This window comes from Dreissena polymorpha, chromosome 2 (assembly GCF_020536995.1).
Source record: "Dreissena polymorpha isolate Duluth1 chromosome 2, UMN_Dpol_1.0, whole genome shotgun sequence".
NCBI classification, from domain to species: Eukaryota; Metazoa; Mollusca; class Bivalvia; order Myida; family Dreissenidae; genus Dreissena; species Dreissena polymorpha.
The window spans coordinates 126,439,842-126,458,637 of NC_068356.1; the positions used below are offsets into that span (position 1 = coordinate 126,439,842).

General features: G+C 33.6%; 1 protein-coding gene across 1 annotated transcript in view; it reads right to left on the reverse strand.

The window, feature by feature from the left end:
- Positions 1–18,796, reverse strand: part of LOC127868909 (guanine nucleotide-binding protein G(o) subunit alpha-like) — a 34,932-nt gene that overhangs the window by 14,252 nt on the left and 1,884 nt on the right. The window contains exons 2-3 of the mRNA XM_052411061.1: positions 12,416–12,507; positions 296–388 (exon numbers count right to left, since the gene is read on the reverse strand). Coding sequence (XP_052267021.1) covers positions 296–388; positions 12,416–12,507 — 185 coding nt within the window. The remainder of the gene's footprint in view (positions 1–295; positions 389–12,415; positions 12,508–18,796) is intronic.

Genomic DNA, 18,796 nt, shown 5'->3' on the forward strand with positions numbered 1-18,796 from the left:
GACAAGATAGGCTTGTTGAGACCAGCCACACAATGCTTTTGCTACATATGAGCCGCGCTCTGTATAACTGGTCGTCTGCATAGGAGAACAAGTAGTTTCCCAGACTAGCAAGGACAACACTTTCTGCTTTCACTGTATTTTCACTCAAAAGAGATTTCCTTTCAACAAAAAAACAAACAAAAGCGGAGGGTGTTGTCCCTAATTAGATTTTGCAGAGTGCACATGCTAATCTGGGACATTACTTTACGCACATGCATTAAGCCCCGTTTTCCCAGATCTAGGCTCATCCACTTGCCCTGTTCTTGGGATTCTCCAGATTGATGCGCAGCAGTCCCATCCCCGTCAGCACGTACTTCATGGAACTCACCAGATTGTCCAGCACTGCAGGCTGAAATATCACTCACATATATATATCACAAGCTGAAATATCACACACATATATATCACAGGCTGAAATATCAAACACACATACATCACATGCTGAAAAATCACACACATATACATCACAGGCTGAAATATCACACACATACATTCATTTCAGGCTGAAATATTACAGGTATGTACATCACAGGCTGTCAATTATCACACACATATAATCACAGGCTGAAATATTTAACACACACATTCATCACATGCTGAAGTATCACATTTATAGACATCACAGGCTAAAATATCACAAACACATTCATCACAGGCCGCAATATCACACACACATACATTGCCAATACAGGCATGTCAGCGATACAATTAACATTCTGCTATCAGAACACAATTTTATTGAGAATCTATGGTACCAAAGTGGTACAACAAATCATAATTATTAACTTCCTGAAATACAAAAAAAAAATCTGGATATTAAATAATAAATTCAATCAGAAATCGGTTAACAAGAACAAACCTGCAATACTCACTCTTTGAACTTTTATTAAAATGCCCCAGAATTGTCAATACTCACTACCTGACCAATTTAATCACAAAATGATACCATACAAATAAGTAAAATATTTTGAAATGTTATTTCATCTTCAATACATTTTCAGGGTCTTATATTTAATACTTGGATGTGCAGCAAATCAAGAGCAATGTGTATACATGTACTCTATGTTCAGCCATAAAATTGAGTCTCGATCTTGGAAAACAGGGCTTAATGCATTTGCGCAAAATATAGTCCTAGATTAGCTAGTGCAGTCTTCACAGGTACATGTATAAACAATACAAAACTTTATGCCTAGAATGGACTTTTGTTTAAATCAGACATCTTTTAAAGAAAAAAAATCCATAATAGTGGTGAGTGTTATCTCTGATTAGCCTCTGTGGACTGCGCAGGTTAATTGTTAATACACTTTTGCATTAAGCCTGTTTTTTCCAGAGCAATATTGATATGTTTCGTACCATTTAGTGATTACTATTGGACCATTAAACCAATCCAGTATTAATGGAAACATAATACTTAACATACATTAGCTGTATGCTACATTAAGAATGTTTTGCCTACAGCTTGACATCATCCATACATTTTCACGGCTCAATGAAGCCTATTTCACAACAACAACTGTCAGTTTAATAATAAGCAACATATCATCATGATATATGGCTACATTTATTAACGATTCAATAACCAGGAACAACATGAGCTACTCTGTCAGGCAATCTTTGTGGTTGACATGTCACACATTCTTTCAACATAACAAAAACATTACATCACCGTGATATCACTAAACAAAAATAGGTCTTAATGATTAATCAGAAAAGCAAACAAGTGTTTATCAGCCTAATTAGACAAAAAGATTCATATTGCTCACATTTTCAGTCATTTTAAATACGGTAGATAAGGGAGAGTTTAAAATGCAATTTCAATTGTTTTTTAAATTTACCACATTTATATGGCACCCTTTTCATACAGTATGTGCGTTCAAAGCCGCTTCACAAATTCAGTATTTCTGGGCTTCTATTCCAGAAACATGTTAAATAAATAATGTCTTCATAACCTTCAATTGATCATTTCATATAGCTCATGTCTTTATTATGTGCGCACATTACATCACTTGAGTATTTATTACCAGCTATATTATTTCCAATTATTTGTTTTACTACAGATATTAAGAAATGTATTTGTAGCTTTACATAACTTACATTTTGAATTTTTCACCTAATCCCATAATCATTTCAAACAAGAGCTTGTCACAGTAGTGCCAAATCCCCGCCGAAATGTGTTTGGTTGTATGAGAACATTTGTTTTAGAGAGTAGAATAATATTTGTAAAACATGGCATCTGTGTCATCTATTTATATTTCAAGGATCAATTAGTTATATAGTGTTGGAGTTATGCTGTAGAGAATAAAATATTTGGAAATGAAAAAAGGGAGGTAATTAAAAAACTACGGCAGATAGAGTTATGGTTCATGTTCACTGCACATCTCCTAGTTGCCATCTGTTTATATTTCTAGTCTCAAGTAAATCCCTTCAGTAGATATAGAGTTATGCTCCGGACAAAATTTTTAATTTGAAATTAAATAAAGGGAGATAATTCCAAAACTAAGGTTGATAGAGTTATGGTTCTTAGTCACTGCACTTCTCCTACTTGCCATCTGTTTATATTTCAAGTTTCAAGTAAATCCCTTCAGTAGATTTAGAATTATGCTTCGGAAAAAAATTTACTATGAAATTAAATAAAGGGAGATTATTAAAAAAACTAAGGTAGATAGAGTTATGGTTCTTGGTCACTGCACTTTTCCTACTTGCCATCTGTTTATATTTAAAGTTTCAAGTAAATCCTTTCAGTAGATTTAGAGTTATGCTCCGGACAAAAATTTACTTTAAAATTAAATAAAGGGGGAGATTATTCAAAAAGTAAGGTAGATAGAGTTATGGTTCTTGATCACTGCACTTCTCCTAGTTGCAATCTGTTTATATTTTAAGTTTCAAGTAAATCCCTTCAGTAGTTTTAGAGTTATGCTCCGGACAAAGTTTCGGACTAGCGGACAGACGGACGGACGGACAGATGACGGACGGACAGGACCAATTACTATATCCCCTCCGAATTTTTTTTCTGCGGGAATAATAAGAGATCTGTTGCTAATTGATGTAAAAAGTCAAGTTGTACAGATTCACTTATTGAACATTTGTAGCAGGTAAATGAGTAATTACTATCATCAATAGTAATGCCTTTAACTGCAAAAGAAATGAACATTAACTATCAATAAGCATGTTTATCGCACAGTTTTATTGCTGTCCTACACTTATACTGCCCTTTAAAGCATTCTTCTATAATCATCAGTGGAGATCAGAAATATGTCTGGTATGCAACTTTATAAAACATATTAAAAGATCAAATACAGACATATAGGGAAGTTGAAATAAAAGTTGTAATCTGACAGTATGCAGCCTTAAACCTCAAGCTATCAGGTGTCAACATATTGGACCATGGTGCAATACAACCCACGCCTTTCAGTAGCTTGCAATATCTTGATGTTAAATTGAGAATAATCAGGTAATGCCTTTTTTGTACTGGAATTTATCCAGATGAAGAAAGGTTTACATGGAGAGACTAGCAGAGTAGTGATAGCTTTTTTTAGACAAGTTGAATAGATTCATGTACACAAAGACACTAACCCAATATATACAAAGGTTAGATTGTTTCCCTCTCATTGCTTCCAAACATGTTTTATTATCAAAACAAAATGTTGCTGTATCTTATTTATGTACCATATGTATGTACATAAACCTAACACCACGTACTATGCCTCACCATCAACCAATTATAATTCTTTGTACACTGTAACTCCAATATAACGCGGATGACGGGGTCCAAGCCACGCAACCGCGTTATAAACGGACAGCGTTATAAGTTTTTAGCTAATTTATTGCAGGGGGGATATAAAAACAGGTAAAGTATAGCCTATAATATAGGTCCTGTGTATTGCCATGCTCTGTTGTCATCCGAAAATACTTGCATATAAACCGAATCGAACGATAACGTAATACATACCGCTTTTCTAATGTGCACATGCATCCGATAATCCAATATAATTACAACATCAATTACGAAAAAAATAATCTTTAACATTTATGACAAGAAATATGAGATTCATAAGCACATCCATATGCCGACGCCAATTTTCAGAAAAAGAGTACAGTGCATTATGGGACAGAGCTTTAATTGGGCGAGCGACTTTAAATTTAGATTGAATGCAATACGACACATGTACAAAGAAATGTTTTATTGCGTCATACGCGTCATGTAAAAATCGTGCTTTCCGTGGACTTTCTGATAAATGGCAAAAATTTAAGTGATTCTCTGTTAAGTATACTGCGTTAGCACGTAAATAAATCGTTAGGATTATTTAATTTATTATTCGTACACGTACAGAAACAACAGAAACATTAAACATAAACAAAGATCTTTTTATTTATCAAGCATGTATAGCATATAATAAACGATAACACTGTCAATGTTTATACAATACACGATACATACAAAACATTAACAGGTAATTCATCTATTCGCTATGAAATGTGAAATATGTATGTATTATGTTATATGTGGAATGATACCAGCATATTGCCTTTTTTCCTGAATAACCCATATCATATCATATCATATATATATTATATATATATATATATATATATATATATATATATATATATATATATATATATATATATATATATATATATCATATTACCCTTTTTCCTTAATAAAGCATATCATATCATATCTATATATCATACCATATTTTCTTTCATTTTGTTTTCAGAAAAACACACACACACACACACACAAAATGTTTAATACTTAATGAATAAGACAGCTACATAACCAAAATGCATAAAGTTAACTGAATCTTACCTACAATGTTCAATAGAACAACAAAGTGTCAGTTTGTGAGGCCACCATTTCCTTAAAAAGTATGACTAAGTTATGCTAATAAGCTCAACATTCAACTTCTGCACATCAAGGCTTGAGTCTTACAAAAAACATGAAGGTCTGCAATATTTGTTTTCCAAAAATCCACCATTAACTCCTGATATCGGAAAAACTACATAGAAATTCCAAGGTTCAAAGAAAAAAGAAAAATGAGCATTTTGAATTTCGTTAAATCTGTTACAATACCACTAGCGTTGAAGTTTTGGCTACTGATTTTGTATGGGTGCAATTTATGTTACGAAATATTTTAATAAACATGTATATTATTTGATTTTGAGTATATATGTGGCTTAAAAGCATTCTCTAAATATTGTGTGCACATGTTTTTCATGTTACAAGTCTTTGTGGCCTTTTCCTTTGACATGTTGACCTGAAAATTGATAGCAATTTTCCTGTCATAAAAAGTAACCAACATACTAAGTTTCATGAGAGTCTGTTAAAGCATTCTCTAGATATTGCTGAGAAACACAATCGTAAACATATAATGATACAACCTCCTGTAACCTTGACCTACGATGTGATGACGTCAAAACATTAGACATCTTGCTTTTGTTTCAGTTTTGGCTACTATTTATCATAGAGTTCTCTAGATATCACATGTGAATGAAATAGTGAATGATACAACCTCCTGTAACCTTTACCTACCATGTGATGACGTCAAAACATTAGACATCTTGCTTTTGTTTCAGTTTTGGCTAATATTTATCATAGAGTTCTCTAGATATCACATGTGAATGAAATAGTCGTCCGATAAACCATCACACCCATAGACTGACAGTGGCAAAACAATATAACCCAGATTCTTCGCAAGGGGGAGGAGAAGAAATAAGAAATACTTAATAAGAAGCCATGAGTTAAAATGTATGGAAGTTCAACCATATAGGTTGTAATGATGATTTAAACCACCGGCCGCTCCATTGCTAGTTATCCCTGACTCAATCAATGATTTACTTTAAACATCGAAAAAATGATTTTAAAAATTTAAGTACATGGATGCTGGTGTTTCAATAAAAGTTGATCTTACAGTTCTTTCAGTTGTTTAAGTGCTATAAAATCATTCCAAAATCTTTATTTACATTAGCAATAAACATTCCAAAAGCAAGCCATTTTTTTAAATAATGGATAGGACTCCTAATGAATACAAAAATCATAAACAAACATGGAGAGCAAACTAATTTGATGAAGTGATTCTGGTGTCAGACTGTGACAACCTGCCCCTCCAGCACACAGGAAGTCAGCCGACAGCTGATGTGTATCAAACCATACAGGCTAATCAGGGAAGACACTTTCCGCTTTTAAGGAATGTTTCGTTAAAATGAAATCTCTTCAAAACAAAAATCTGGTCTAGACGGAGAGTGATGTCCCTGATGAGCATGTGCGGAGTGCACAGGCTAATCTGTGACTGCATTTTACACACATGCATTAACCACACTTATCCCAGTAGGGTCTAAATAGTTATTAAGTTACCCAACAATGTCAGACTGTAAAGGAGAGATAATTTCTTTTACAATGAAATGAATGACAATATCGTGATTTAAATTAGTTAACATTAAATTTAAAAATTACTCGTAAGCAAAAGTAACATTCTTTTTCAAATCCACTGATCAAGTAACAAATTGCTGATATATTGCTTAAACAAGTTGTTCATACCCATCAATGATGACTAATACAAACAGACCTTCTTCAATGCATGATGGGGACCTTTATAACATAATAATCTAATTAAGTGATCTAATGAAAAGATCAGTTGTTAAACAATCTTTTGACTTGGACTACAATGTCCATGGGCGTGACCTTGGATCCCCTGAGCACCCCTGACGCTTTGAAGTGTCATTATTATGGCTCATTCATGTTTAACCATTAATGACTGCATGGATAGTGAGCCAAGGTTAAGATCATCCATAGATTGTATTCATCACCACACACTGGTGATATTAGATATCCAACAAGTACTGACTTTCAACACTTTTGTTAAACAAAATGTATTTCAAAAGATGAGATTGTTGCTAAATATTTCATGACAGCTCTTATCTGATTTCAAGCAAGATAGATGACTGTTTATCTAAAGAAAGTACAATTATTTTTATTATATTTCACAGTAAAGCTGTTGGTGGGACATTTTACGTGAAGCCCTGATGGTTGTATTGTGTATTTCAAATTGTAACTTTCATTGTACTCTGAGAAACCTAAAATGTACACTGCATGTACAGCTTTTTCACTGCATCAATAAATAGTATATTAACTCAAAAGTTTCTGGTAAACAAATATTGTACATGATAATCTGGGAGTTTATTTCAAGACTTTGATTATTGGAACATGCTCTGTAACCCTTTCCCACTTAGAAGCAAAGTGAAAACGGCTATGTGCAAACAGCATAAAACCAGAACAGCCTGCGATTTACTCTCACTTTGTTCAGGTTTTATGCTGTTTGCTGCTCAACTAAGTTTCTAAGAGTTTGGAAATGAAGCCTTTAAAATATAAATCTAGTAAAAAAAATAAAAAAAATTAACTTTCAGAGAAAATACAAATGCGTCAAAATATGTTTCTAATGGCAAAGGGTTAAAAAGGATGGCGAACATAGTCAAACAGATTTTAATATAATAAATAAATATCCTTATAAATTCCTGCTTGTTTGTGGCTTATGAAAAATATTACATAGATTTAAATCAAAGCAGAATCAGTGCCTAATAATGCAAGCATTTTGAATTTTTCTCACGCTTTATTATATGACATCTTCAGTTTTAGTTTAAACCTATTTATTTTAATTAGCTCTATTGCATTGAAAGCCTCAGGCTTATCCTGGGCCTAGAACCAGTACTTGGTGTCTTTGGGGGAAATTTAAAGAATGTTCCCAAAGTGGTGATCCAACCCATGACCTCCCAGTCGCTAGGCAGACGTCTTATCCATTACACCACAGCGACTTTGAGCTTTGCCAGGAAGCTAACCCTTTCATATATAATTTATATCATCAAATTTTTGTTTTTTTTGCATGCTATATCTCTCAGTTTTATGTAAAGAAACATTTGCAGGTTAATTAACATATTCATGAAGAAAAAAAAACTATGGACATAAAATATATATCTACCCCTGAAAGTGTCATTTCACACCTGCACATTTCAAGCAGGGTGTCAATTGACTCCTAGTTTTCACAACCTATTGAAGTCCGTGATGAGAATACATAACAGTCTTCATTAGCTATTTTCCTGTGAATGATAGTCATATACCTTGTTGACATATATTATCATATATTTATGAGATTATATGGACTGATAGCATTGTCAGCGATTGATACGCTACATTAATCTACAATGGGAACGTTAAATCTTGTGGATTTTCCCAGGCTATGAATATCAATTCTCAAAGTGTTGTTTAGCAGAACGCCAAATTTACAAATATCTGCATTCAGTCTAAACCCATACAAGTCATATAATTTATTTTTGTGACAAAACACAACATACTAGATAGAATAACACTTAAAAGGAATAAATAAGGCATTCTCTGGGAAAACTGGTCTTAAATGCATGTGCATAAAGTGTCTTTCAGATTCTGCTAATAAAGGACAACACTTCCAGCCTAGACTTTACTTTAGTTTAAAAAAGAATTCCTTACAATTAAAAATTCCATACAAGCCAATAGTGTCCTCCCTGATAAGCCTGTGCAGACTGCACAGGCCTATCTGATTTGATACTTTAGGCACGTGTATTCAGCCTGGTTTTCCCAGAATGCACCTTAAGTTCTGAAGACATAAGAGTCTGGTCTCAGGAAAAAAAATAACAGTGACGGTCACATGTTCCCCACAGTAATGCAAGTGTACATGCCAATATCAAATCCATGGTTTTCAGGACACCAGATAAGCCAGTCAAAGGCCCGGTCTCAGTGTCCATGACCCTAGGACTACAGCTTGGGCTTAGATAACAGAGATAATAATGAATGGGGGCATTCCTGTCCCCCAATAAAGATACTGGTCCATTGTCTTAGTGGTTAAATGCAACATCAGGTCAGAAGTTTATCACACTTCTATTAGCTAAGCCTTTTTACAATTTGATTGTACATTTTATGTAATTTGTAACACAAATTGTCCACAATTACTTATTTTAACCTCTAAATATTTCTTATCTGAAAGACATGGTTAACCATATTAAAAATGATTTACATTTCATTTAGACATATTACAAACACAAAAGAAACTGCATGTATCTGTACCACAAATATAACAAAACTGTTGCAATAAAAAGTAAATTCTATATGCATTTTCATGATACTGAAGTTGAAAGGATACATTTACGCTCTAGGAAAACTGGGCTTAATGCATATGCATACAGTGTCAACAATGATTAGTTTGTGCAGTCCTCACAGGCTAATCAGAGACAACACTTTCGGCCTAAACTAGATATTCCGTAAGAAGAGACTGCCTAGGGGTTGCCTAACCCTAACCCTAACAAACAAATACTATAAAATTGGATTTTTTTTCGTCCATGATCAGCCTGTGTGGACTGCACAGGCTAATCTGGAATTTGTTTATTCAATTGCATCAAACCTTTTTTTCCCAGAGTGGGGATCTTATTATTTAACTATGGTCAGAAAGAACCAGACCTATTCTGATTCTATGCAACCAACATGCAGCTACACAACTCTATGCAACCAACATAGACCTATACTTCTCTATGCAACCAACATACTGCTACACCACTCTATGCAACCAACATGCAGCTACACAACTCTATGCAACCAACATAGACCTATACTTCTCTATGCAACCAACATAGTGCTACACCACTCTATGCAACCAACATGCAGCTACACAACTCTATGCAACCAACATAGACCTAAACTTCTCTATGCAACCAACATAGTGCTACACCACTCTATGCAACCAACATGCAGCTACACAACTCTATGCAACCAACATAGACCTATACTTCTCTATGCAACCAACATAGTGCTACACCACTCTATGCAAACAACATAGAGCTACACCACTCTATGCAACCAACGCAGTGCTACACCACTCTAAAATTGCAACCAGCATAGTGCTACACCACTCTATGCAACCAACATAGAGCTACACCACTCTATACAACCAACATAATGCTACACCACTCTTGCATATTTTAAGGTAATATGTGATGTACCTTTGTATGTATTTAATTTGTGTTTAGATTTTTTATTTTTGTTGTACAACGCCATTGAATATGTTTTATACGTAGAAATAGGCGTTCAATCAAATGCTCAAGTTTCAAGTTTCACTCTATGCTACCAACACCAGCATAGTGCTACACCACTCTATGGAACCAGCATAGTGCTACACCACTCTATGCAACCAACATAGAGCTACACCACTCTATGGAACCAGTATCCACTCAATGCAACCAACATATTAGAGCTACACCACTCTATGCTACCATTACAGTGCTACACCACACTATGGAACCATTTTAGAGCTACATCACTATATGCAACCAACATAGAGCTACACCACTCTATGCAACTAACATAGTGCAACACCACTCTATGCAACCAACATAGTGCTACAACACACTATGCAACCACCATAGTGCAACACCAGTTATGCAACCAACATAAATCCACACCACTCTATGCAACTAACATAGTGCTACACCACTCTATGCAACCAACACAGTGCTACACCTCCCCCAATGTCTGCCGTATCAAAAAGCACTGGATGACTTGCAAGGTGTGACACAGTGTCTTCTGGTGACTCCTGAGTTGTGAAACACAATACCAGGGTGTCTTACTCAGGGTTTAATGATTCTCCTCACAAACAAAGAACAATTGGTAATTAATTATGAGCAGATTATCAGCTGATACCCCATGTTGCCATTGATCTGACTAGACTGTGATGGTACCCTATCAATCACTAGTAGTGATCAGTTATGTGTGTCCCATTCATTGTGCACACGAAGTAAGACAGAAAAGACAATGAATGTCGCAATTAGATTGATCTTATTTAACCCACCTGTCATGAATAACATTTTATCAAGCTTAGAGTAACATTAATTGTTGTATATTCTATTAGCATTACCTACAGCCTACTTCATGGTTATACACAGTTTAATTAAACTGTTTTATTCTATAAGAAATAAACTTCATTAAATGACAAGCATTATCATTAATAGTTAATAAGAAAGCTATGAAAGCATAATTTGGCCTGCAATATTGAACTTTATAATTAGGCCTGCAATCTTAAATTTCATAATTATAAAGGTAGAATCTACAAGAAAATGAAGTTCAATGTATTTATATCAAAATTCAACTATCAACCAAACATCATTTATACAAATAACAGATAGTAACACTTTCTCCATTCTCTACAAGGATTAATATGACATTAGAATTTAATGACCCAAAATATACTGTAGAGGAATAAACTGATCAATTGTTGCCCTTCAGAAGCAGTCTACTTAGCTAAAAGCAGGTGTGTTAGAAAACTGCCCCACCAAACTCATTAAACAACAATGAAACAGTTGTATGTTCACATCTAAATGTTAACAATGTTTTCCATTTCTCCACTTAAGTGTTTGATGATCAACTTCACAGAGTATAGAGTATATATAAAACATGCAAAAACAACACTTGTATTTACACAGAAGGTTGGGCAAATTCACACACCCTAAATAATGGTCTATCAGGGGCGTAGCTTGGCTATATAAATGTATGAACACAAAAGGCACTATTATTTCTTAATTTAAGGCGTTAAATGAAACTCAGTTCAGCTTAAGCCTGATTTCAATCAATTTAAGAGAACTTAATGGGGATGTTATCTTCAACCCATTTATGCCTAGCGTCTAGAAAAAAGGCCTTGACAAACAGCGTAGACCCAGATGAGACGCTGCATGATGCGGCGTCTCATCAGGGTCTGCGCTGTTTGCTTAAAGGAATTTCTTTTAGAAATATTCAAAATATAGAAATAAATATACTAGACATCCCTAATTTTGGAAATAAATTGATCCAATTTTGCAGGATGGGAGAGTCCACTAGGCTTAAATGGGTTAAACAATACAGATCAACACAGCCCCAAAGTTTTCTGAACTTTACTACTGGTAAATACCTTATTGTACATTTTTTCATGAGTGGAAAATAAGCAAACAAATACATAAACATGCCTGCCCTAGTGTCTGAAAGAAGCCACAGTACTGAGCTGGGCTATGGGAAAATGGGGCTTATAATGCATTTGGGTAAATTGTCATCCTAGATTAGCCTGTGCATTCTGCACAAGCTTATAAGGGACAAAACTTTCTGCCTAGACTGAGTTTTCATTTAGAAGAGATTCCTTTAAACACAACATTCCACATAAAACGGAAAGCGTCATCCCTGATTAGTCTGTGCAGACTGCACAGGCTAATCTGGGATGGCACTTTATTCACATGCATTTAACCCATTTTCCCTGTGCCCGACTCAGCATCGATGCCTAGTGTCAAAAATAAGGTACACTTCTGTTTTGTGATACTTTGTGGGTCCCCTTACCTTGAATGAGAGAAGCTCCTCATTGGTGAATCCCTCATTGTGGATGATCTTCATCTGCTTCACCAGTGTACTCTTGCCACTCTCAGCTGCCCCTGAAAACACCAGCAAGGACAAAGCACACATTAAATACAATACGAATTTTCATCTTATGTTTAGGAAGAGCTTATGATTCTTTATAAATATGGGCCCTGGATTTGCTTCAATTACAGCCAAGGTTTTAGCAGATAACAACTTTGTTTCTTGCCCAGTGTGAGTCTGGCATTTACATCTCTCTACAAAGGACGTAGATGAACGCCAACAAGGAAAGACCTTTAAGTTTAGTTTAGTTTTTTAAGTATTTGTTAGGAAAAAACTAAATAAAGACTCAGCATACAAGAGTAATCATGGTTAACACTGTAACTTAAAATGTATAAAATGGCTCTACAGTTGCAAGGCACTGATTTGGTATAGTGCTGGATAAGTTAAGTTGTGATAGCTTCACAAATATAGCATAGGGTCAAATAAGTTCTCTATTTAACTTCGCTCTGGGAAAATGAGGCTTAATGCATGAGTGCAAAGTGTTGTCCCAGAAAAGCCAGTGCAGTCAGCATAGGCAGATCAGTGACGACACTTTTGGGTTTGATGCTATTTTTAATTTAAAGGAAGTCTCTTCTTAATGACAATCCAGTTTAGGCATACAGGGTCATCACTTTATACACATGCATTAATCATCGTTTTCCTAGAGCAAGGGCCATTTAGAAACAAACATTAAAATCCGATCTGCATGCAGTACATTATAGCAGTATAATATTAAATGACATTATGGATAAACTGATTAAGATCAAGTTGATAACATTTCTAAATGATTGCTTTAATCTTCTATGGTATTTGAACCTGTCATAATAATTTTAATGCTTGTGAATTTAATAAACAGATTAGAAGAATGGTTTTACCAAGGATTTCAATGCAGTGTGAAGGGGAGTAAATTGTACAGTTTTATTACTTATATTAACACAAATTTTGTTTAATTTTCCACCATGAAAGACAACATAACGGAAGCAGCTAAAGTTTTGACATGTGAGACCAGAATGAAAGAAAGAATATCTATAATTTCATATTGATTTCATAACAAAATGTCTTAAATAGTATTTCTCACAGAACAATAAAACAGTCAAAAATCATATCTTTGATGAAATATTGCCATTAAGTATAAGGAGGGATTTTATGATTTAAGTCATTTCTTATGGGGAAGTATTTATTGCTGTACGCCAGTGAGAGTAAACAAACATGTTTGATCGAGGTGCATTATCGGCTCATGTGTGTACACAGTCCTCAAGGTTTTCTTATCAGACAGTTTACAATACCGCACTTAAAAAAGAACAGGAAATCAGTTGTAGTCGTATTTGGTATTTCACTCAGTGTACCACAGGAAATGACAACATTTAAATTCAGATTAACTTCAAAATTTATCCTTACAGTTTAGTCAGATCAATAAAATACAAATGCAATGCATGTCAATGGCGGGTGATCACGCATAACATTGTCAATGATTTTAAAGGGACATGTTCACATTTAAGCATATTGATAAAATTTTATCATTTGCTTGTAAGAGATAATAAAAGACAAAGTTAACATGTAAATATAAGAAATGCATATAAGATAAAGTGTCATAAATGAATAATCGTGAACAAATTAATATGCCAAGTCCCTATAAAGAAAGCAGAACATTTAAGATTCTGAAAAAAAAGAGCTTTGGTCTGGTGTTACATTGATTGACACAATGATTTCAAGTGGAACACAATGTTGCCCACTGAAGCCCTGCAGATGAGTCAGGGACATGACAGGGCCTAGCCTGGCCTGGCAACCACACAGTGTCTTATCTTGATCTTTCAACACTTACAGATGACCTGAACAGACCACCCAAAAGCACCTTTGCTTTCAAGTTTCAAAGATATTGGTGTCAAATTACATGCTAATCAATTCAAATGTTAAAAAACTGTTCAAATGTCAGTTATCAAATAGGTTTTGTTACCATATTTAATAATTGAGAAAATACATTCAAAAGTCAAGATTGTGTTTTTCTTCTTGACATTTTTATGATATAAATTGTTTTGGTGAACGCTTAAAGTCATTAATAAAGTCCTCAAGATGTAATTGCCAATGGATGTCTTGCTTTTTAATAAGAAAACATAAACTACTAATAATAATCAAAAAATCAATTTAAAATCAATTTAACAAACAAATCATCTACAGTTCACTTGATGAAAGTTTAAAATCAAACAAACAAGTGAAAACTTGTCTAATAAATATGCACTTGTTATCAATAATCTGTCGCCACTTTTATAAATGAGGTATTTAGCAGATTGAGTCCAAATATCACCACCATTTTAATAATTCTATTTACAAAGACGTTCAACGACAATTGAGTGCTTATTTACTTAGCAGCTTAGTTTGCATGAATTATAATCCTGTCATGTTAATTTTACTATTTGGACTTCTACTAATTAATTATTAATGTAGCATAAAAAGGAAACAATGACCATTTGTTACACAAAATCTGTTAAGAAAACAACAACTTCTTTTCTTACAATTGATTATAATACATGCAGCACATTTTAGATAAAAAATGAATTGACACCCAACAAAGCCCGAAGCAATTATTTACCAGACAGCTATTGAATAATCAGACAAAACCTATAATTGCCTGATCAGAAATAGATTTTTGTAAACCAGTAAGGATTTGTAAATCATTAAAAAATGAATAAAAATGGAAATTGTCTCAGTTTTCTTCCCTAGTGCATCAATAGTGCAATAATAAAAGTTGTATAACAAAGTGAAGCCATTTATGTATTTTCAATATATAGCATGCAGAAATGAGCAGTTTATATATATCATTGCTTACTAATAAATGTAATAACTGACAGCTGTCGATATTTATATTCATGAGGACTGTGCCGTTGACCTGTCCTCAAGTTTCACCATTGACAGATCTAACACATTAATTGCCTCTGGTATTGACTGGACACTGGCTATCCTCAGTGGGCTTTTATTGGTTAAATCTCAAAATGTATGCATTTTTTCCCCAAATAACTGCCTTAAATTCTTAATTCTTAATTCTAAATTCTTAATTGAAGGTGTCCCAACAACAAAATAATAATCCAATTTTTTAAATTTTTTAAATATAATACTCAACTTTTAGCTCATCTCAATTCAGCTGTTTTAGTTTACCTTTATAAATATTGAAAACACTTTTATTCTCAATATTTAAGTATTTGTTAACAAAAAAATATTTCCCAATTTTAGTCAACTCGAGGCAGTTTTTCACAATTCAAAGGGCCCCTGTCCAATTCCCACAATGGTAAAAAAAACACTGATCCTAAACCTCAACCACACTAAAATTGAGCAAAAATTGCATGAAATGGGAAAACTCTTTTAAGCCATAAAAATTCAACTATTTGAATCATTTATGGTACACCTCTGCCAATATCCCACTCAAAGATAAGGATACATTTATAAACCTTGCACTGGGAAACCAGCTTTTTAGCTCAAATCTAGTTTTGGCAGAAAGTGTCCTCCCTGATTTGCCAGTGCAGTACCCACAGGTTAATCTGGGACAACATTTTTGCACATGCATAAAGCCGTATTTCCCAGTATAAGGCGTATATATAAACTGCACAATCAAATATGTAATTGATAAGATATTACAATTGTTTTTCAAAATGAATATGCTATCAAAACCATCTGATAAACTATTATACCTTTTGAAAGCAAATATTTCACTGTACTTTAAGAATATTATCATACTTCAATTCGTACTCAAGGTTAAGTATGTGTTTATAATGTTTTAAAATATAACCAGCAATTAACATTTCAAGCATTCTTCAAATGCCAAATTTTCAAAACAAATTATCATATTTTAAATATAGGCAATACCAATAATTATATTTTTATAATCTTTTTGAATACCTTGTCTAAACAGTTTCTTTATCTATGATACTTGACTATGTATAAATAAAATATTTATCTTCTTGGGTCATGTTGTTTTTTTTTGTGGAAACAAATTGCATCAGATGTATTTAAAAATACTGATGACCCGAAAATTGAAAAGAAAACAGGCGCAAGAAAACAGGCGCAAATGACACCACGGGTATGTTACTTTAATAGCTAAACTATGACATGCTTGAAAATTGCTGTTATTATAAATTCCAGTTAACTAATTGTCTTTACATCCGAATTCAGACAAATGTTCCAAACAAGTCATTTGCATGTCAATAACCTACAGGGGTGTTGATTGTTTTACAGAAAAAAAACTTCCACTTGTGATAGTGTTGGTGTTCGATAATTGTGTTAATATTTTATAAATAAATTATAACATTACGCATTAGAAAGAAACTTAGTACACAGTTTAATGTTACAATGTTTCTACATCAACACTTTAAAACTTTTTTATTAAATAGAATGAACAAAAAATATTTACATTAAAGGGACTGTCCACCAGATTAAAGCGTCGTTGGACGTGAATCGATATTTTGGGAAACTACGAGGATTGCTTATATAGCTAAAAAATACCTCTGTGTTTGACGTGAGCGTGGATGGTCGAGTGGTAAAGTCGGGAGACATTTTACTCCAAAACTCCATGACTCTAGGGGTCAGTGGTTCGAGCCCTGTGGAGGTTAACGTTTTTTCTTCTTTTTAAAAATTGTATTCTTATTTTTTTACTGGAGATTTTTAGTTCAAATGTTTAAATTTATCAATATAAAGCATTTAAAGCAGTTAATGACATGTTTTAATACATGCCAAAATCTGTTGGACGGCCCCTTTAAAACACTCAGGACAAGAAAACCAACCCCCCACATGTACAAGTAATATCACATTCCTTACATTTTATCCCAAAATACAAAAAAGCCATGGGCAAAGAATTGTCCTGTGCAATACACACCTGGATTGAGCTGATTATTATCTAGAGATCATTTATGCAGGTGACACATGTTAGATAATGATCACACTTAAGATGTATTGCTATCATTCTGATCAATGATTATTAAATAATATTACTTTCCAATAATGGATATTAACTGTTTGGGTATAAAATAAAATACATATGGGTTTAATAAACCAATGGTTAATATCTTGTGCTCTGGTAATAGTTATTATCAAAATATACATAATAGTCTAGCCATCAATTCAAACAAAAATAATCATGAAATTAGCTTGTGTTAAGACATATTCAATGATTTTTGGAAATATTGCATTTTTACAATTTAAAGCCAATACCGGTACTATGATTGGTGGTAGTAGTATTTGTTACAAAAGTAGATTTGAAATAGGATTGTTGTACATGTAATTAAATGACGACCCTTCCCAGAAAGTAGTAGTAGTAGTAGTTGTTGTTGTAGTAGTAGTAGTAGTAGTAGTAGTAGTAGTAGTAGTAGTAGTAGTAGTAGTAGTAGTAGTAGTAGTAGTAGTAGTAGTAGTTGTAGTAGTAGTAGCGGTAGCAGTAGTTAGTAGTAGTAGCAGCAGCAGCAGTAGTACTTGTTGTTGCAGTAGTAGTAGTAGTAGTAGTAGTAGTAGTAGTAGTAGTAGTAGTAGTAGTAGTAGTAGTAGTAGTTGTTGTAGTAGTAGTAGTAGTAGTAATAGTAGTAGTAGTAGAAGTAGTAGTAGTACTAGTAGTAGTAGTAGTAGTAGTAGTAAAAGTAGTTGCTATGGTAGTAGTAGTAGTAGTAGTACTAGTTACTATCTATCTATCTATCTACCCTACCCCTACCCCTACCCCAACCCTTACCCTTACCCTTACCCTTACCCTACCCTACCCTACCCTACCCTACCCTACCCTACCCTACCCTACCCTACCCTACCCACCTACCTACCTACCTACCTACCTACCTACATACCTACCTACAAACCTATCTATCTATCTATCTATCGATCTATCTATCTATCTATCTATCTATCTATCTATCTATCTATCTATCTATCTATCTATCTATCTATCTATCTATCTATCTATCTATCTATCTATCTATCTATCTATCTATCTATCTATCTATCTATCTATCTATCTATCTATCTATCTATCTATCTATCTATCTATCTATCTATCTATCTATCTATCTATCTATCTATCTATCTATCTATCTATCTATCTATCTATCTATCTATCTATCTATCTATCTATCTATCTATCTATCTATCTATCTATCTATCTATCTATCTATCTATCTATCTATCTATCTATCTATCTATCTATCTATCTATCTATCTATCTATCTATCTATCTATCTATCTATCTATCTATCTATCTATCTATCTATCTATCTATCTATCTATCTATCTATCTATCTATCTATCTATCTATCTATCTATCTATCTATCTATCTATCTATCTATCTATCTATCTATCTA